The sequence below is a fragment of the Podarcis filfolensis genome (assembly GCF_964270895.1).
Source record: "Podarcis filfolensis genome assembly, chromosome: 8".
NCBI classification, from domain to species: Eukaryota; Metazoa; Chordata; class Lepidosauria; order Squamata; family Lacertidae; genus Podarcis; species Podarcis filfolensis.
Genome location: NC_139611.1, coordinates 57058185 through 57079555, shown reverse-complemented (window position 1 = coordinate 57079555; position 21371 = coordinate 57058185). Strand labels below are relative to the sequence as shown.

At 44.6% G+C, this 21371-nt stretch overlaps 1 protein-coding gene and 1 long non-coding RNA gene across 3 annotated transcripts in view; one reads left to right on the top strand and one right to left on the bottom strand.

Annotated features, from left to right (window-relative positions):
• The window catches only part of LOC310767883, a 936392-nt gene that overhangs the window by 376393 nt on the left and 538628 nt on the right, over window positions 1–21371 (top strand). The window lies entirely within an intron of this gene.
• ZBTB8B (zinc finger and BTB domain containing 8B) lies at window positions 857–15196 on the bottom strand. 2 transcript variants are annotated; one of them, XM_083625693.1, is made up of 4 exons: window positions 15082–15196; window positions 9554–10530; window positions 7908–8086; window positions 857–6525 (listed from the first exon to the last, which is right to left on the bottom strand). In XM_083625693.1, the coding sequence occupies exons 2-4, from the start codon at window positions 10497–10499 to the stop codon at window positions 6217–6219; spliced, it is 1434 nt and encodes a 477-aa protein (XP_083481819.1). In that variant the 5' UTR covers window positions 10500–10530; window positions 15082–15196; the 3' UTR covers window positions 857–6216. The 2 variants fall into 2 exon arrangements, with proteins under 2 accessions (XP_083481819.1, XP_083481818.1); XM_083625692.1 differs by having other exon boundaries at window positions 14963–15154.

Genomic DNA, 21371 nt, shown 5'->3' with positions numbered 1-21371 from the left:
CATATGACAGTTCATATCCAGATGTGCATCCCTATTGGCTGTGTGCATAAGAAAGGCTGCTTCAACTGGCAGATCCCCTTTATGTACGCGGTTGGGGTTTTTGCATTTACATCCTGCCAAGGGTAGGGCTGCCATACGGCCAGAACTTCCCGGACATGGCTGGTATTTGGCCCTTGTAAACAGCGTCCAGACGGAAATTGCTTTTTTAAAAAATGTCCGGGAAAATCTGGATGCATGGCAGATCTGAAGGGTAGATTTTGGTGGCGGGGAAAGGGGGGGGAAGTCAAACAACTTGTGTCCGGATTTTCACTTTTTGAAATGTGGCTACCCTAGATGGTATAATTTATACACTTATATCCAAGCAACTCAAGGTAGCATATGAGACTTGCCCATTTTAGCCTACCTTGAGTTAGTGGTTGGGTTGACTGGCGATTTGAACCCGGGTCTTCCTGTTCCCAGGAATGCTGTTCCCAGGGAGGTTTGTCTGGCACCTTCATTATACATCTTTAGGTGCCATATGAATAATTTTCTCTTTGGCCTTTGGCTGATTAATATTCTACAACCTTTAAAATGTGTTTTAAAGGAAGAGGGGTTATTGTTTAGTTTAGTTCTTGTATTATCAATTTATTTTGTACTTTTATCTTGAGAACTGCCCTGAGATCTTCGGGTGAAGGGAGGTATATAAATTTAATAATAATAATAATAATAATAATAATAATAATAATAATAATTCCTAGTCTGATACTCCAGCCGCAGGAGCACCAGGCAAATGCTCAGTTCCAAGTCTAAATCTGTGCACCCCAAAGTACCTTCTTACACAGCTGAGTACCTTACATACAAATAGAAGGCGGCACCGTTATTTCAATGTTATTTTGATATTTATTTATTTTTTCACATTTTCAGCTATAAAAGTACTGGACTACAGTTATATAAACATGTATAGTACATAAACAGTTTAAACATACAAGACTTGATAATGCACCACTGCAGAAACAAAATTACAAAAGCACTTCATATTTGTTTCTCCCGCCTCCCCGGGAAGAAAAAGACAAAATAAAAATAGCTGCTATAGTGGTGGTCTCTGCAGATTCTCAACTTTGGTTTATTTCTGATCTACCCTGACACAAGTCAAACATCAGAAAGGAGACACCAGAATTTAGGCAGGCAGTGATGGCACTTCAGTACTACTTTCCCTTTAGGGACCCACAGATAAACACGCAGTTCTGATTAGTCTCTTGAGCCCTGGTATGTTAAGAAAGCAATCAGATCAGGTCGTTTCCCTGCATACCAGCAAGACCACTTTAATTCTTACACCTTTGGCCCCCTTACTATTTATTATTTATATAACCACTTATATGCCAAAATGGCTTCCAAGTTGTTTATAATTTACAGGTCAAATGGGCCATATTCCAGTCCAAAGCTCCACAGGCACATAGAACTCAAGTTTGGGGAATATGAGTCACTCCATTCCCTGTAAAATCAGTTGCAGCTCTGTGCATGCAGTGGAAATGTGTACAGAGCTGTGCTGACTGCATTAAACAGAAGACCCCCAGCTCTTGGTGCACACTCACATCAGAACTACATGTGCAAAAAACACCTGATGCCAATGAAGCGCATATGACTTAAGTTATGTGCAAGCTCTTACCTGACCAACCAAGAATGTGGCATCTTTCTTTGAGATGTTCAGGGGAACTTTTTTAAAGAGCTTTGTACTCAAGCTGTAATCATGGCATTAGTCACTCCCTTATCTCTCCCTACCCTTGCTCTGTTCAATGTAGGATTTTGAAAGCTCGTTGGGAGCACAGAGCAGCTTTTACAAATATTTTCCTTACGAAGCTATATAAAGTAACCTGTAAACTGATGGTGTACTTCTTCCCACAGGACACAGTTAAAACTATAGGAATAGCCACAGGCATGGATGGCTTTAAAAGAGGATTAGACAAACTCATGCAGCCATGAATGGCTGTGTACCACCTTCCCCTGAATTTGCCCCTGAATACCAATTGCTGGAAATCACAAGTGGGGAGAGTTGCTCTTGCACTTGGCTCCTCTCTGTGGGATTTCCACAGGCATCTGGTTGACCGCTGAGAGAACAGGATGTTGGATGCTGGGTGGACTTTTGGCCTGATCCAGCAGGGCTCTTCTATGTTGCTGTGTCAGTACATCCACTTACAACAAATCCAAACTCTGATATGACTGCACTTTCAGAAATTCACACACAATCCATTGTTGCATTGGTCCAATTGATTTCAATAGGTTGCCTGCAGAACAGAATCAAGTTAACACAGATGACAGGAAGAGTCATATCATATGCAGCATGTGAGAACATTCAGCTGTCTGCTTGAAATTCAGCCAATATCTTTTCTGTTTACTTACAGTAATTTGTTTTTTGCTTCCATTTAGCTTGCAGTCCTTGATTAAAACTTCATAAATTAAAGGAAGATTTCCCTAAAGAGTCATAATTTCTAATATATGTTTATATTCTTAGATTGGTCCTAATCACAACTTTCATTTGTAAAAAAAAAAATGTTTAAAAAGTGCTATGGCTATAAAGTTACCATTCACTGTTAACAAAATCAAGCATATGAATTTCTGAAAGGCAGATACCATAAATGCTTAAAAAGCAACTTCCACTGAAATCAATGGGATTTAATTCCAAGTACAGTATGAACATTTAGGACAGGAGTAAGATTGCAAGGTGAAGAAGGTTACCTAGCAGTACAATGTGCCATTAATATACCAACTGCATATTTATGTAGGGGGAGGGGGAAACTAGGGAAATTACACTTGGGGGGGGGAGGAAACCCCCTCTGCAAAATTAGTTATGGCAAGCTCAGGTGGCTTTCAATTTCTTCTTTAAGCACCATGAAACTGTCTCTTAGAACTGCAGTATCTCTTTTGCTTGCACACTTTTAATGGAGGGTTCCAAGGACACGTCATGGAACTGAGCTAGAATCACAGCATGTACTACACTTACAAAACACCTGCCACAGATGAGCAAGTCAAGTGCATCATTTTCAATTAAACACAAGATGACACACGGGATCCACTTGAAAACAATTAGAAATCTTATTTTGGCAGTCTCCTAACAGGAATGAGATTGGAATCTGTTCCACTCCAACTCCCATAACATAAAAATGTCAACAGATTCATTCTTTACTCACAAGGTACACAAGAAAACCTCTAAGGATCAAAAGAAGCAGCCTAAAAGGAATCCACATCTCTCAAATCTAGAAGGGTGGTCCATTTCCTCCTAGTTCTGCTTATGCACCTCCAGGATGCACTGTGTGAAAAGCCACTCACATCAGGTTTAGCATACAAGCCATTACAAATCTTGGGCATCACAAGTCTTCAGTGGTTTCTAAAGAACTCAAAACAAAGTGATAAGCTGCCCAAATGAGGACAGAAAGGAGCAAGTATCCCAAATGCTCTGAGCTAATGGGTTAAGAATAGCCTTCACCAACCTGGGGCTCTCCAAATGTTGCAATACAGCTAGCCTCAGCCAACACACTGTGCTGTTCATGCTGAGTTGTAGTTCAACATCTGGAGGGCACCAGGTTGGCAAAGCCTGAGTTAGGAGCACTAAATGTGTCCCTAACCTGCATTCAATGAACAACTCCATTTGTTAGAGGTTCAAGAACACCTTCAACTGCTTTGTAAACTCCAGGCTCCCTTGTGCTCAGCTTTGGGGAAAGCCATTGCTAATTTTCAGGGCTGAACCTTTCAAATTGTTTCTCAAGACCAATTTTCTGAAAGATCAGATTACATCCCCCCCCCACTGTGTTTTCCAATAACTATGCAAGTCTCACCTATTCAGAAAGATACCTTACAAAAGTGGTCTCAGGACTTTGCACTTCAGAGCCTTGGTTCTTTTAAGGAAAAAGGGAGCCTATTGTAAATATCTTTTTTTCTTTTTTCTTTTGCTATACAGTTACAACTTTTTTTAAAGAAGAAAGATTATTGCTTCTTTCCTTGCCTTGTTTCATCCTGCACAATCTCATGATGATATAAAAATGCTACATTTATGACATCATAACCCCTTCTACAGTAGTGTTTTATGAATGCACAAGAAAATTTACACCTTCATTTCAAGAAGACGCAGGTGGGAGAAACCTGCATGTTAAAAGTTAATATAATCCATCAAGCATCACAAATTAGACAGAATGCTGTTTGCAAGACAGTCCATATCAGAGCTGCCCAACATAGAACAGGAACACCAGCCTCATTAAGGCAGACCTGTAAGACTGGTGGCCAACCTGAGTGTGCCATTGTCATTCAGGTAAGCAGGTTTAGGTATAATCCCAAATCTTTCAAATGACCAAGATGGCTAGGAACTGCCATGTACAGTTATGCACCTTGATTTTAACTGAATTGTTTTGGTATCTTCATTATCTTATGTCTACAGACATTTCACAGTTTTCCAGCCAGTTTAATAGCCTAGAGAAGTTCAGCACTAGAAAAGTAAAACAAGTAACCTCACATCCTTCAAGAAGCCAAATTCCTGTCATTCAACAGGAAAAGGGTGGAGTCCAAGCTGAAATTTTTAACAAGGAATAGTACTCAAGACCAATTCATGAAACAGTACAAATGTAGAAACCACAATGATCAACAAATATGACCAACTGACTGTACAAGTAGCAGGAACATATACAGGGGGTGGGTGGGGGTTTGTAGGACAGCCAGAGCACAGGGGCTACGTCAGAGAAGTCGTATAAGCAGAAGAGCGGCCAGCTACCTTGCTTATTCACATTTTTTACAATAATTGCATGAGTATAGTTATTTGAGAAGGGGGCAATTCATGCCATCTACAATGACCAGAACTCTGGTGTTCTTGTAGCCTTGAGTAGTTTGTTGCTTCAATGAGGGGGAGGAAACTGAGGTTCTTGCAATTCCAACAAGCATCTGTAAGGCCAGCTCTCAGGCATTTCATGAGATCCTCTTCAGGATTTTATATTTATCCCTCTCACATTTCCCCTCATTGTGAGGGACTTCCTGCTGCTGCCATGTCTGCTCTCCTGGTGCTTAAGAGATATAAGCAGGTGCGATTTTGCAAATCCATTAAAGGCATGCTGGTTTTGTTTTGTTTTTTTCTTAAGGAAAAAAAATGGGCCTGCACAATGAGAAGAACATCTTCAGTAATTACTTAAATAAATGTTTAGCAGATTGTGTGCTGGACCTGTCTCCAGACAGATCAGAAACAAAAATACTCTAATTCATAGGAAGGCATGTCCACCCAGCCCATTATTTTCTATGCTGATTTGTGACAGCAGCAGCAGTTCCTCTCCAGGGTGGGGCCTCAGGCAGTGACTTCTTTTCCTACTGCCTGCTGCTACCTGATCCTTCTAGCTGGTGATGTTGCCAGGATCCTACCTGGGACTTTCTGTACCACTGAGTTACGGTCCCACTTCAAAACACGTCAAAAGTTTGCAGCTCGTAGTAGATATATGGCCTAACCCTGAAAGGCCTTTTACGGTTCAAGCACTACAAAAACGGTCAGTGCCTGGTTGAATGGCTCAGACCCTCAAGAAGGTTGCCACAGAAATCTGCATACTGTTTATCTGCTGCCTGACTAGATACCTTCCTCGCAAGTTTCTTGAGGATGAACAGAAGTGTCAGTATTTACTTTTTATAAACGTACAGTATAAAATAAAATACTGTATAAAAAGAGCCATTTCTAGATTTATGTATACACAACTGTTCATTCTTGGATATGCTTTAATGGTGGTGGACTTGTTTGCATTGATCAAGTCCTCATCTACATTTCTAAGGTAGAATTAAAAGTCCAGGAAAGAGAGCAGCAGCTCAGAATTAAGTTTGAGACCCAGATCCTGAGAGGAGAGGGAGAGGGAGAGGCAGAAACTGGGGGGGGGGGGGAGAGGCAAGATCACAGGAACATGGAAGATTACTGGCCATAAAGGGACAAAGCCTGGCCTCATATCCAAAGGGTGGAAGAAGGTCTGCAAGGAACATAGCCTCTGCTCAGCCTGGACACACAATTCCTTTCAAAGGTGTAGCGCACAGCACTAACAAGTTAAAAAGACATTTCAGAATTTTAAAAGTCCAGTTGTTCCTACCTGTTCTAGGAAATGGAATTTATTCATATAAAAAACCCCCACAAACTTCACAACTTGGGATAAATATGCAGTTTTCCGGCTGTCAAGATGACAAATCAAATAAGAAAAAGAATTTACATCTCCCCCCCCCCTCTTTTTGCTGCTACATAAGTGCTTCTCGATGGAGATCCGGCTTGTCGTCAGGATCAGGGTCAGCATCATCATCTTCAGGGGGGTCGTTTTCATCACCAGATTCCACATAGATGGGCCAATCGTTGTCTGGGTCGCTCTTTTCTTGGCCTTCAGACGAAGGTTCCATCAGACTGAGGTTAATGGGCATCGAATCCTCGTGCGTAGTCGTGACGCAAGTGCAGCTGTCGCACAATCCAAAGCGGCGCAAGCCTTGGGACAGGCTGCTTGTAAACGTTCTCCTGCAGCCCTTGCAGATGATTGGCTTGTTTGACCGGTGGACCTGGAGCATCGTGACACAAAGCAGGAAGGGTCAGTGGCTGGCACAAGAATGACAGATTGAACTGGATCTGGCCTTCTGGCCAGGCTCTGCACTCCCCACAGATCAATTTTGACAGGTCAGCAGCCCCAACCACCTATCAAGGTTCAGAAGGGATCCATCTAACTGCTGATCTGGGCAAAAGTCCATTTCCAGGGGCGGTTTGAATCCAAACCCCACCTGAAAATGGACAAAGTGGACGTCAAAATGGTTGCCACATACAATGCCAGGTGTGGAGCAGGTGGCTATCAGTTTGGGGAAAATCATCTCCTGGACAAAAGTCAGCGCCATGCCAGGCCCAATTATACTGGGGGGTGGGGGCAGAGGTTCCTACAAGTGGTTTGAAGTCTGCTTTTTTAAAACATATTTTTAATTAAAGTTTTCTTGGTTTACAAAAGTATGTGCAATGTCTCTTTCTTCAAGTTACATTTTCTACAGATCAGTTTCATTTGTTGAGACATTAGTGTTACATTAGGATGAAAAGGTGGGAAAAGGTGGAGGGGGCCATGGTGAGTGGGGGTGGAGTTGGGTGGCGATGTTTCTATTTTACTTAATGTATGTGTGGGGTTTTGTGTCAGCGTTGCTTGGGCGGGTTCTCTTTACTATTTGCTTGTGTTCCTTTGGTGGTGAGAGAGGTTTATGTTGGCCTAGGGTGTGGTTATTCATTTGCGGTTGGCTGTGGTGGTCTTTATTTTCATGTGTGAGTGGGGTGGGTGTGTGTTTTTGAATCAAGTTAGCCAAATTGATTCGTATGCTGTTGGTGGATTCTTGTCATTGTCTTGTTGGGCTGTGTATGTGATAAAGGGGAGCCATACCGGGGTGAAGGCGTCTTCTTCTATTTGTCCCCGTGTCAGTTTCAGTTTATTGATTAGTTTTTCTAATAGGGCTGTTTCCCATACTATTTGGTACTATTGGTCCATGCTTACTCCTGACAGGTCTCTCCAGTGTCTGGATATGATGTTTCTGGCTGCTCAGAGTAAGTGGGTTATGAGCTCTTTATGATGTAGTGGGCATTATTATCTTGGAAGATGTTTAGTAGGGCGAGTTCTGGGGTGACTTCTAATACTTGCTTAGTTATTTTGAATATTTCTCGTATGGTTGTTGTCCAGAATAGTTGGATTTTGGAACATTCCCACCACATGTGGAGGTATGTGCCTGTGGAGGTGCATCCTCTCCAGCATTTTGGTGAGGTTCCTGGGCGTATTAGCACTAGTTGACGTCTGCTTTTTAAAATCAACGGGTGTTAAGGATTCTGCTGTCAGAGTCCTGGGAGTGACAGCAGCACCAGCCACCCCACAATTTAGCTTACTCTTTAACTCGCCTCTTGTTGCACATCTCTGACTTACACTCAGAGCATGACTCCGGAGGTGCTCCTGCCGTGTGAAGCGCTTGCCGCATATCTCGCATGGGTAGGGCCTCTCGCCTGTGTGCGAACGGATGTGCCGCTTCAGGATCCCTTTCTGTTTGGCCGTGTATGGGCAGAATGGGCACTTGTGCAGCTTGATTGGCACCACCAGCACATCACCTTTGGAAAGAGAAGCATTTCAGAGGTGTCAATTCACTGTTTTTGAAGTGGGGTCAGAATTTAAAATGCTGGTAACTGAAGAAAAGCACAAATTTTTGTGGTTTACAATACATGAGGGAGAAAGAGGAGATTGTTTTGCTGTGTATTATTAGCCATGTCGCACACATGCCACATAACACTACTGCTACAGCTGACACAGCATCAAGGTGTGGTGGGGATTCCCTTAGTGCAGCCTTCCTCCAACCTGGTGGCCTTCAAATGTTTTGGACTACAACTCCCATCAACCCCAACCAAGAAGTTATAGTCCAAAAAAACTGGAGGGCGCTGGGTCAAGAAGAAACTAAGGAAATGTAATCTCCTTGCAAAAGGAGGGATTTCCCCTGCTTTATTTGGGGGAAATGCATCCAAATTCCACACAGAAACATAGCAACTCTTGTCCTGGGAAAATGCATTCTCATGATTTTTTACTAGCCTGCCCAGCCTCAACATACTACTGCAAACCATTTTTCTGCACATCAACAGCAGAAAATAAATGCTACAAAATTTGCTTTTATTCATAAGGATGTTTGTGCCTGCTCACCCAAGGCTTGATATTTCAAGCTTGTTATAAACAGTGCTTATTTGTACCAAAAGTCTGCAGTCCAGCAATTTCCTGCTGCAATTAATTCTATGGGACTTACTTTGGAGTAAACTCGAATAGGATTACTCTATTAACCTTCCAGGAGAGAAATCTTCAAACTGAAAGAAAAAAGGTATTTTACGACCTGAAGCTAGAACATTGGGGGAGGGGGGCATTAGGCTATATATGCCCTCCAACCTTGAAGTGATGCCACCTAATTTGGCTTTGAATTACTGTTTAGTGTACCATCTAAAATTATTCTCCATCTTTGCTAACAAAAAGACCACAATGGAATTCTTAACCTGCTTACAAAAGACCCCTGCATTCCATTTGGTGCTGGAGACAGACCCAGGGAACTGTTTGAGGCTTTTAAAATATATATAAAGGGACAAATAGTAATTGTTTCTTTTTTCCCCAACAGTGCTCAGTACCACCTGAAATCTGTTTTGCACCAAGCAAAGTCTCAGCTAATTCAGTCTGGTTAACAGACTTCTGCTCTCCAGTTTAAGCCTGTTACATGCTGTAGATTTGTAGGCTTGTATATTATACCCTCCTCCTTTTCTCTCCTGCAGCCCCTTGCCCACCCCACCCCTTTTTGCCCAATATCCAGCCCGTTCTGAAGAACTTGCTCATGATTTTGTGACATTCTGGTTGGCCCCAATGAAAGTGAACTCTTGGTACTGTGCACTGCCAAGGCAATGTTACAAGTCATCAAAAGAGGATGTATGTTTATTCTTTGCTGTGTCTCCCCCACTCCCCCTTGCAGGTAAAACTATCTACAGTTTCATCCAGAAAGCTATCCACTGCAACAGAAGAATCTCATCCAGCCTCATGGGATCTAATCTCACCTGCATCCTCTCCATACCAGTCATTGTGAATGTCCACCACGGAACTCATGGGCACTCCTGCATCCTCTGGCCTACCCTCAAACCCGCGGACAAAATGATGGACCACATCGTCCTTCCTCTGGGCTGCACTGTTGCGCAGCAGAGCTTCTAAAAACTGCTTCATGTGATAGTTGTTGCATGCCAGGTCCATGGCCTGGCCACTATGGAGCCCCTCCTCTATCTGCTCAATCGTCAGCGGTGTTGGGTACTGCTGTAGTCGCTCGCCAACTTCCACTTCCACTTCGTCTGCATCAAACTCTACTTTGGGTTCTACCACTTTGGGCAGTGAAGAATTTGTGTCATCTGGAGAGTCACTGCTTACAGGGTCCCGCACTACAAGCTGAATGGGGTGGCAGCTGCAACATTCCCCGCAGGGAGGGTCTCGCTGGCAATCTGGAACCCTCTCTTTCTCCTGCAGAGATGAAACTGACGCTGAGCACTGGCTCTTTGCCCCATACGACGTGCCCTCTCGAGCAGAACTAGAGCTCCCACTGTCAGCCTGATAAAAGGCAGCTTCTCTCTCTATTTTCCTGCAGATGTCCAGTGACGACCTGATGTATGTCTTGCAGAAGTTGACAACATCAGTCATCTGCAGGTAACTGGCTGCAGACATAACTTCAATAACGTTTTCCCCACAAAGATCCAACTTCCCTGAATAAAGGAAGTCCAGGATAATTGAGAAGGCCTCTGATGTAACAATGTCCAGGGAAGCAGTACTGTGTCGGCCACTGTCTTGGATGTAGTGGATCAGCAAAGCTCTGAAGTAACCACTGTTGGCAAACAGAATGTTTTTGTGGGCTTTGAAAATCCTCCCCTCCACAATGATGCTACAGTCACAAAAGAAGTCCCTCTTCCGCTGCTCATTGAGCTCTCCCAAGAGTTTGGTGTAGTAAGATTGCATCTCCATTGCTCATACAGCAAAGAACTACCTCTTGACTCTGAAAGAAAATGCAGGAACAGAACATCAGCACAGAAATCCCTTTCCTTTCGTGCACAGAGATCAAGTCCCTCCCCACAGCAGTGTATCTCCCCACCCCTCCAAGGCACACAGAACTGAATCTGGAAAACTTGAGGACCAGAGAAAAATTCCAGCCAGAACAGCTGATGCATACGCTGGCAATAAACCTTTAAAAACCCAGTAATTTGAATACTCCATCTACATTGGCCTATATTGAACACATCACCTCAACCAGAAACTGAGCACACTAGGGCGCTTTCAGACTACTGCTATTTTCGGGTGAGATTCAATCAAATATTGGAAAATTCAGGAAGTGCATTTGAAGTTGCTCTGGAGCTCTTCAACAACAAACCCACTTTGAACTTTTTGTGTGAAGTGATGAGGAAATCGTGTGAGATAACATTTGCTTGATGCAACATCATCTAAGCTCCCCACAGACAAATTAGCATGAGATTGTCTGAAAATGACTTGACTTAGGAGAATTGTATCCATTCAGGGGTTTGCCAGCATTCATTACCAATTCACACATTATGCTAAAAGTTGCTTTCAATGATCTATTAATGTATGGAACTGCCCAATTACAAGTTGGACAACTGGTTCATCTCTAGCTCACTACTGTCTGGTCCAAAAGATGCTCTCCACAGTTGCAGGCAGAAAAATGCATTTCCCAGTCTGGCTATCAACTCCTTCACCATTTAACATATTTTAGGAGCCCTTAAGTTGCCACAAAAGGCAGATAGGCCTGAATCTGAACTGGTGTCAAATTCATCAGCACAAATCACTGCAAATCCTTTGCATGGCAGAAATTCTGGTACCCACCCCACCTCACAACATTGGTACTCAAAGCTGAACAACATATTTATTTCTGGCATAAGACGCTAAAGACAAAGATGGACCGATAAACAACATTCTTACAACAACACTGTATCTTTCTGGCACATTCATTGAGTACTCTCACCACCACCGAGCTCACAAGGGTGCCATCACTGAACCAGGCCATAATTTGCGAGAGTTGGCAATGCTGTCACAGGTGCTGAGGGTGCAGGTTGTGGTGGTATTCTGCTCTTCACAACTTTTGTGCTGAACATGCGCAGGAACCCAATTAAGTGCCAGCAATGTTCAGGGGTGTTAAGCAGCCAGCTGGCGTACCAGGATTATAGGACTGATTTGTCCATATATGAGTTCTTAAAATGCACAAGTGGAATGGAGAAGTAAAGAGAAAAACCTGTGCTTTTTAATGAGCTATCTAATTACTGTGCCTGAAGGAGAGGAGAAAGTGGGAACAGGAATGCAGCTTCTCTCGCTACATTCCTCTTGCGAGAGTCCAAAACTATGCAAGGTCACCCTTCTACAGAGAGGGCATTAGGACCCAAGCAGACTCTTCTTCCTCCTCAACCATGTGGCTTGTGTAGCATAACCCTCCAGGGGAAGCCAGTCAGTCCTAGGAACAAAGAATTTTCAGCACAGCCAGCAAGGAAAACACACACCAAAAACTGGAGCATCCGGGAGATCACTCAGCCTTTTCACCCCTGAAATACTTGCATGCTTTTGTCAGTTCTGAGCTACCACATCTCCTTCAGTGCCCCTCACCTCCGCTTTTCCAGTCTAACTCTCCTTAATAATCTCCAGAAATCTCACTTTCCACACTTTTTTTGCCATAACTATTCCAAACCTATTTTCCTTCACAAATTGGCTGCAGACAGAAGAAAACAGTCCTCACTACAGAGGTTAAGAATAAATGGCAGGGGGGAAATCACATTTATTGTGTGACTGACACAATGGTAGCCTTCTTTCTTTGCTATTACTAGAATAAAAATGAGTGAAACACAGTTGAGATGAGGCACCCATTTTGCAGGCAAGAGAATCAAGGCATGCAACTATAAATTCCTTTTGAGATTATAGATGAGTTTCATCCCTGAAACCACCACATTAGTGTTGCTGCAGTCAGTACAGTGGTACTTTGGTTGTTGAATGGCTTGGCTCCCAAACAAATCGGCTCCCAAACACCACAAACCCGGAAGTAAGTGTTCTGGTTTGCGAACATTTTTTGGAAGCCAAACATCCAATGCGGCTTCTGACTGAGTGCAGGAAGCTCCTGCAGCCAATCAGAAGCCGCACCTTGGTTTTCGAACGGTTCCAGGAGTCCAATGGACTCCCAGAATGGATTAAGTTTGACAACCAAGGTACCACTGTACAGGGGTGTATGGGATATTAGGGGTGGGGCAATACCTCAGCTGGGGGACACATCTTGCTTTTCTAGGGTGGTCTGTCCACCTTTAGTCCTTACCCTGAACTCAGCTCTCAGCTATGGCTCCTAGAAACTGTCAGCATGTGACAACAGCCACTACCTGGGAACAGCTTCCACTGGCCAGCTAAACCAGGTGATGGTAGCTGATGGGCCTCAAACCCTCCATGAGTTAGGGACTGCCCTGCATGTGAAGACAGGCTCTGGAGGATTGAGCGAACAAGACCAATACTGGGTCCAACAGTCAAGAAGGTGGTTTCTGCATAAGCTGTAGAGGGAAGCCAGCGACAGATGGGAGAAGGAAATTCTGATCCTAAACCTCCACTGCCTTGCAGGATATTTTTGGGAGAAGGACTAAACCCTACACAAATCCAGATATTAGTCCCTAAGTTGGATGGCACCTTATATGCCTCCTTCTGGCAAGTCCTGCAACCAAGCTGGTGCCCATTGTTTTCCTCTGGACATCAGTTAGGCTCAGAGGTGGAGGGGTTATTGTTGTCTGGGCTGCCCAGATCCTCCATACACATTGCCCAGGCTTGTGCCCCAGGGAGGTCACTTAAGTGCTACTAACACAGTGGTTTGACTTCACTCCCAGAGGAGCAGTCCTTTGTCCCTTGAGACAAATGGATGCCAACAAAGTCAGCACATAGAATAAGATCTCATTTTCTTCTAAATTTGAGAGCATGCAAGTACAAGTGAGGACTGCAACATGTGTTGGCAAGAAGGTAGCCTTGACAATCCAGGGGACCAAACTTATCACACTATCCCAGGCATAGGCAAACTCGGCCCTCCAGATGTTTGAGCCTACAATTCCCATCATCCCTGACCACTTGTCCTGTTAGCTAGGGATGGTGGGAGTTGTAGTCCCAAAACATCTGGAGGGCCAAGTTTGCCTATGCCTCTATCCTCTGTCCCACCCTCACTGTGTGCAAACAGTGCATTTCACAAAAATGGCAGTACAGCCACAGACCAAACCAAAATGATGAATACAGAACACACTTTTGGAAATGCAAGGACTTAAGAGAAGTAAAATAATGAGCCCCAAAGCATGTACAGTGGTACCGCGGGTTACATACGCTTCAGGTTACAGACTCCGCTAACCCAGAAATAATACCTCAGGTTAAGAACTTTGCTTCAGGATGAGAACAGAAATTGTGTTCTGGCGGCGTGGCGGGAGCAGGAGGCCCCACTCAGTAAAGTGGTGCTTCAGGTTAAGAATAGTCTCAGGTTAAGAACGGACCTCCAGAATGAATTAAGTACTTAACCCAAGGTACCACTGTATTCCCCTTACCATCAAGGTACCCACAAGCTGCCCACACATATTTGTTCCTAGAAATTTAGCACTAGAGAATTCCCTTCATAGGCAACACAAGATCACAGCTCTGTAAAGCTCAGGGACACCAAGTCCAGCACTTTGAGCATGGATCTTTCAACCTGCAAAATTAGTGCCATCCAGCTCCCACTTCAAATGTCTCAAATTGGTCCAGTGCCACTAAGCAACAGGGACAGTGCCTCTGGGCTTGTACAGATTGCCCTTCCCTAATGAGCACCCAGAATCTGCCTACAGTGGGAAATTCCAGGTCACCGCACACATGCTTGCCACAGAATCTCAACCCCAGCGGGTCTCCTTTTAAGTAGCAAGTCCCCAAGACACACACGAAAGCACACTTCAGCGTCATTCAAGACTCAGCCCTGGCAACTGTTTTCGATATAAGATCTCAACCTTGGAGCATAGAACGTAAGAGCAGCCAGGGTACCGGGTGCTTCCACTACCTCTCTCAGAACTACAAGGACAAGGAGGAAATGTGCAGTTCTCATACAAAGCTGGCTCCAATGTCTTTCTAGCACTGCCAACTTTCCCCACCCCTTTTTTGCTCCGTTACCCCAGCAAACAGCACCTTTGCCTGGAGACACACACACGCTCACAGGTGACAAAAAGGTTTCTCTCTCTGCTGTTACAGCCTTCACCTCCTTCTGATTTCTACAGAAGATGAAATATCACAGGTACAGGAGAAGCTCAGGATAGGTTTCTTGGGCCAATGCTTTCCCCCCTCCCCATTAAGCCTGTAATGGGGGGAAATGGGAGGGGGAGAAGAGGCGGGTACCACCCAGGTCCAGCAGTCTCCGGAGGAGGGGAAGGGCAGTGGCCCTTTCTGGCAGCGCCCACCTATGCTCACGCACGGCTAGCCAGGAAAGGCTTCCTCCTCTTCCCCCTCAATGCAAAGGCGGAGCAGCGACACCAAAACCCGCAGTAGCAGCCGCTTCCGTTCTCCCTGTGCTGCTCACCTTCCAGCCGGTCCCTTGCCTTGCACGGCTCTACCTAGCCTGACACACACACATCGACACACGCTTCGCCGGAGCCGCCCAAACTCCCCGAGCATCGCCAGCCGCCAATCGCAGCTTCAGCCGCCAGCGAAAGAAGGCGGAGCTAGGCCAGCAAGTTCAGCTGCGCCTGTGCGGCGGTTTCATCGCCCCCTACCCTTCCCCTCCCACAGAGCATGCGCCGTGCCTATGGCCTGATGGGGATTGTAGTTCCCTCATCTTGAGGCGCTGTGATAAAGCGGGTGCGGGATGGGTTAGTGTCAATGGGAAGGAAATATTTCTGTGTATTGTTTTAAAGGTTTGCTTGCTTGCTCTGGTTACTATATCTCCATAATCGTGAACCTCTAAGCTGCTAGCAAAATAATGCACATAGCCTCAGATCAGGGACAACTGAGGCCACTCTGCTTTTCTTAATAGGACCAAAGGGGTCTTACAGGGAGGATGGAAGTCTACCCAGCAAGCCAGAATAAATTCCTTTATAGTTCGTTAATAGACACTCTCATTACATACTAATGCAGCTATCATATTATTTCTATCACAAATTACTTCCTTTAAAGCATCTTGGAGAAATTTCACAATACCATAAAAAAAATCTGTAAAACAGTTAAAACAACTGCATGTACAAAAATAGTTAAAATCATTTACATTATAATGAGTAATAAATTAATCGCCTTCTAAACCGTCGTCTCGAGGTGAGTTTACACATAAGATATTTAAAAGCACAAGAACAACAAATACATTTAAAACAAGACTCATAGTACATTTATCCAGCTAGGGAATGGCCATCGGAACAAAAATGCCTTCAGTTGTTTCTGGAAAGTGCAGATAGTGGGTGCCTGGCAGAACTGGACAGGTATGCTCTTCCACAAAAGAGTCAACCACACAAAAGCCCTGTTCCGAGTTTCTGTGGAAGGGGCTTCCGAGTTTTTTGGAACATGCAGGTTAAACTCTCCTGCAGACCATGGTGGCCTGTTGGATGCAAAATAGGCAGCCTCTCAAGTAACCTGGTTCTCAGCTATGTGGGGACTTAAATGTTAGTATCCCAGTTTGAACTTTGTTTGGTAACAGACTGGCAGCAAGTGCAAATCCCAGAAGCAGGGTGCTGCTATATGTTGGTGGTAGTTTCCCCACTACAAGCAACCTAGCCGCCACATTCTGCACCAGTTGCACCCTCTGGACCAACCCCAAGAGTAATATTAAAAGAATTACAAATATAAAAACAATTTCAAATCCAGTATGGATACTGGCTGAAATAATCATCTCCACTCAGAAGGGTTGTTGAAAGAGACCCTCACTGAAGATAAGAGCAGGGCAACATGACCAATTTCCAATTTTCTGAGTTAATAGATAAAAACTCCCTGTTATTAATGCATAAGAGGTCTCGAATAGCTATTTGTCGTAGCGTTTATGATCAAACAGCAGCTAGGCATTGTACTTCTGCCCAGTGTCCACTCAATCCTCAGAGGTTCAAAGGATGAGGAGGCACTTCTGGAATAAAACTGAAATGTTTATTTAATAACACTCTCTCTAGATTTCGAGCTTGATGGTTTCACAAATTAGGCACAAAACACCAGAGTTCATCAAGTCACCCACACCTCTGTTTTCCCCATATGCTTTCCATGGTTTATTGCTGAATCGGAACAAGTGGCAAGGTCAGTGCTTTTTTTTCTGGGGGGACACGGGTACGCATACCCATAACATTTTGTGAATCTAAGTTTGGCCTCATTGAGAGGCAGTATTTCAATATGAGTAGGAAAATGAGAGTACCCCTAAACATTTTTTTAGAAAAAAAAATGCACTGGGCACGGTAGGCTTTTCCCATCTGCTCAGCCTCTTCTAGGATTTAATATTCCCTGAAGGAATCAAAAGTGGGTTGCCCAGTTAACCGAACTCAGATAGTCCAAACCCCAACTGCCCACACTGACAGTCACTGTCTATCCTCACATATAATAATAATAATAATAATAATAATAATAATAATAATAATAATAATTTTTATTTATATCCCACCCTCCCCAGCCGAAGCTGGGCTCAGGGCGGCTAACAACAATCAAAATAATCCAACATTCTAAAAACATTCATTATAAAATTAATTAAAATCAAATTGATGGCAACCATTAAGCAAAATTCTGTGCAGATTGCCAGAGGAGGGGGTCAGGCTGCGCCCTGACCAAAGGCCTGGTGGAACAGCTCTGTCTTGCAGGCCCTGCGGAAAGTTGTCAGGTCCCGCAGGGCCCTAGTCTCTTGTGACAGAGCGTTCCACCAGATTGGAGCCGCGGCCGAGAAAGCCCTGGCTCTAGTTGAGGCCAGCCTAACCTCTCTGTGGCCTGGGATCTTCAGGATGTTTTTATTTGCAGACCGTAAATTTCTCTGTGGGACATACCAGGAGAGGCGGTCCCGTAGGTACAAGGGTCCTAGGCCGTAAAGGTTAAAACCAGCACCTTAAACCTGATCCTGTACTCCACCGGGACCCAGTGCAGCTGGTATAGTACCGGATGAATATGATCTCGCAGCGAAGACCCCAAAAGGAGTCTCGCCGCGGCATTCTGCACCCGCTGGAGTTTCTGGGTCAGTCTCAAGGGCATCCCCACATAGAGCGAGTTACAATAATCCAGTCTGGAGGTGACCGTCGCATGGATCACAGTGGCTAGGTCAGGGCGAGAGAGATAAAGAGCCAACTGCTTAGCTTGGCGGAGATGAAAAAATGCCGCCTTTGTTATAGCTGTAATCTGCGCCTCCATAGAGAGGGAGGTATCGAAGATTACACCCAATCCCTCTCTCCTACCTGATGGCTAAACTGTCACCTCACTTACTCCCCACTCTCTGTTCAGATTGAGTGATGGTCCTACCAGCTCCCACTGGTCTCTGGGTCACCTGGAGGCAGACCCAGGGCCTGTCCATCACAGAAGCAAGTCTTCAACAGATTCCAACAAGACAGTAGAGATGGGGCCCATCTGATATGTAATGGAATTAAGTTCCAAAGGGTAGGAGGTGCCACCACACTAGAAGTCCAATTCTGACATCACACAAAATGAGCCTTTGCTGAGGTGATATCAGTAGGATGCCCTCTCCTGCAAGTACCATAGCTGTCAACTTTCAGATTTGAAAATACGGGATCAGCAGCCTCACCTGTCCCGGGGACAGTCTACAGGATATCTAACAATCTGGGATAGCAGCGGGAAGCAGCGGGAAACGGTGCTGGAATAAGGGAATTTCCCACAAAAAAAGGGAAGGTTGACAGCTATGGCAAGTACAATAGTTGGTAAGGTATTCAAGAGAGGTGATAATATTTTAGGTAACCTGGTCCCAGGTTGTATAGGGCTTTGTATACCACTACCACCAGCACCTTGAATGTTGCCCAGTGGCTAATTGGCAGCCAAGGGGTTGAACATGTGGCCTTCTGAATAAGAAGAATGTACTTACTGCTGAGTTATGACCCTTCCCTATAGCAAGCTTCAAGGCTGATAAAATATTTGAACAAAGCCAAATTAAGAGATAAATATACCTGTTGTTGTTGTTTAGTCGTGTCTGACTCTTCGTGACCCCATGGACCAGAGCACGCCAGGCACTCCTGTCTTCCACTGCCTCCCGCAGCTTGGTCAAACTCATGTTGGTAGCTTCAAGAACACTGTCCAACCATCTCGTCCTCTGTCATCCCCTTCTCCTTGTGCCCTCAATCTTTCCCAACATCAGGGTCTTTTCCAGGGAGTCTTCTCTTCTCATGAGGTGGCCAAAGTATTGGAGCCTCAGCTTTAGGATCTGTTCTTCCAGTGAGGACTCAGGGCTGATTTCCTGAAGAATGGATAGATTTGATCTTCTTGCAGTCCATGGGACTCTCAAGAGTCTCTTCCAGCACCATAATTCAAAAGCATAAATTTTTTGGCGATCAGCCTTCTTTATGGTCCATATTTATTCAATAAACTTCTATGCCTAAGAAGAGCCCTGCTGGATCAGACCCAAGACCTGTATCGATACTCAGTCACATCACTGATCCATCTAGCTTAGTTTTGTATTCACTTCTAGGGCAACGACTTGAAGAGTTCCAAAACAAGGCCCAAACAAGGCCATCCTCCTCCCCTTGCATGGAGGATCTCTACACACATACCTCAGTGTACATATATACACTGATGGAATGGCACCAGTGTGGAGGGCCACTGGGTGCATCAGCAGCATGGGTGGGGCTTATTCCACTTTTCCAGCTGATGCGCATGGACCACAAGGGGCTCATAATGCAGTTTCTTGAAATAATTTTAAACAACTGTTGTATTGTGAATAGAACACACCCCCTAGGTTGGGAACACACTGATATTGGGCATAACATGCTAGGTGGACACTTTCAGTTGACATTCCAAAGGATCTTTGCTGAATGGAATTCACTTGTGAGTAAACATTACAGAAGCATCTTGGCCATAAGAGAGAGCATTGCATGGGAAACATGTTTTAATTTTGCTTTCTGTTGATTGAGAAAATGTGATGCCTTAACAGTATAAAGGCTCTAGCACAGTCTTTGCCCTCCTGGTGTCCTGAACCCCTAGCGCACCTGGCAGCAAGTCTCCACTGGTACATACAGTCCCCAAAAGTAGTCCTGTAGAGCTCCTAGAACATCCAAACCAAGGTCCATCAATGTGGGAAGCTGAGCAGACCTCCTCACCTCCTACTTCATTTTTATACCATGAATGTTGACTGCAGGATCTGGGTTTAACAAAGCATGTGACCCTACCTTTCCTGAGCTTACTGCAGTTGAGGACTCACATACCTCCTTCCAGAGCTAACAAGCCTCTACCTGGCCAGCTACCCCCCGCTGCTTCCTATGCCTCCAAGCCTGCTGTGTTCATGGACACAGGGGCCCCTCTGGCTCTGGGGACAAGTCCTGCTCCTCTGGTTCCTGTGTACTGACCCCATCCCCTCGCCATCCTCTGTTGCCCTTGAGTACTTTCTATGCCCCCAACCTCTCCTTCTCCACCCCCAGCTTGCCCCGGTGTGTACCAGTCATGGCTACACATCTTGCTGGGTTGTCCTCTCTCCTCATTGTCCTGCCAGTTCATGACACCTGGTGTTCTTCAGATGTTTTGGGCTGCAACTCCCATCAGCCTGTCACTGTACATATGTGAAATCCTCTAAACCCCTATCATATATTCTTTATTTAGAGCATCTGTACCCTGCTTTTCAGCCAAAAAGGCTCCCAGAGAGGCTTACATACTACCAAAAGAGCCAATCCCTAGCCTATACAGGTTTATAATCAGAAAAGAAAAACATGGCACACAAGGGAAAAGGGGGGCTTATTTGTGGTTACATTCTGGTGTCAGGTGAAGACTTTTTTAAAAATCCCCCAGGGTTTGTTTTTTTAAAAAAATCTGTGGCTTTGGTTTTGTGCGTGTGTGATTTTTCAGACATATTGTTTTATGCTTTCTGCTGGAATTTTGTAGGCAGAAACTTGTTGTTTGATTTTGTTACTTTTATTGTATGCGAACATTTTCTGTTGTGAGCTTATACAAATATGGTTCTACAAATATAGTTAAGTAAATAAATAAATAATCTAAAGTGAGGGCAGCTGCAAAACAACTGTTAAAGGTAGCAGCTGGAAGAAGGCAGACAAAAAGCCCCTTTGTGTCCTCTACCCCTTGGATCCCACCTGGGCTTGCTGCATTTCTTGGCAGTTGCCCCAGAAAGACTCCAAATGGAGGGAGGGAGAGGAGGAAGGAAGAATTTGTGGCCAGGGAGAGGGGTGCTTTAAACAAAGAGATGTGCTACTACAAATTTATGTTTTGTGATCGGGATCTATGGAGATGTAAAATAACAGAAGCCTACACTCTGGATGAAAGGAATTTTCTCAGGATACAAGCAACAGCATCATAGGCACAAGCCCTAGTTTGCAGACTAGGTGGTACTCAGCATTTCCCCAGTCTACAATCTACACCCCCTACAGCTCCAAATCTACTCTGAGCTAGTACATATACCTGTGTGTACTGCATTAAGCATTCTTTCTGAAATATAGGTATGTATATGGTAGCCTCATGCTAGAATAACTGGACCCACCAACTTGTGTGACGCCGACTCTCAGAGAGTCACTGATTGAAAGCAGATGGCATGAATTCACTGGCTGCTTTATCAGCCAAGCGTATTTCCTCTGGAAATTCCCTGTGGAGCAAGGGAGCGGAGGAATAGATAGATGAGAAAGAAAGAGAAAAAAGAGGAATATCCATCCTACTCTATAAATAGCACAAGCTATATAGGGGCACAAGAGTGGCCTTGCT

Bases quoted from the DNA above. Each gene is read 5' to 3' on its own strand.
- ZBTB8B (XM_083625693.1), bottom strand. From the start codon at position 10,499: ATGGAGATGCAATCTTACTACACCAAACTCTTGGGAGAGCTCAATGAG. The intron at 8,087-9,553 runs GTGAGATTAGAT...CTCTTTCCAAAG, and splicing joins CTGGTATGGAGAGGATGCAG to GTGATGTGCTGGTGGTGCCA. The intron at 6,526-7,907 runs GTAAGTCAGAGA...ACGATGCTCCAG, and splicing joins TCCGGAGTCATGCTCTGAGT to GTCCACCGGTCAAACAAGCC.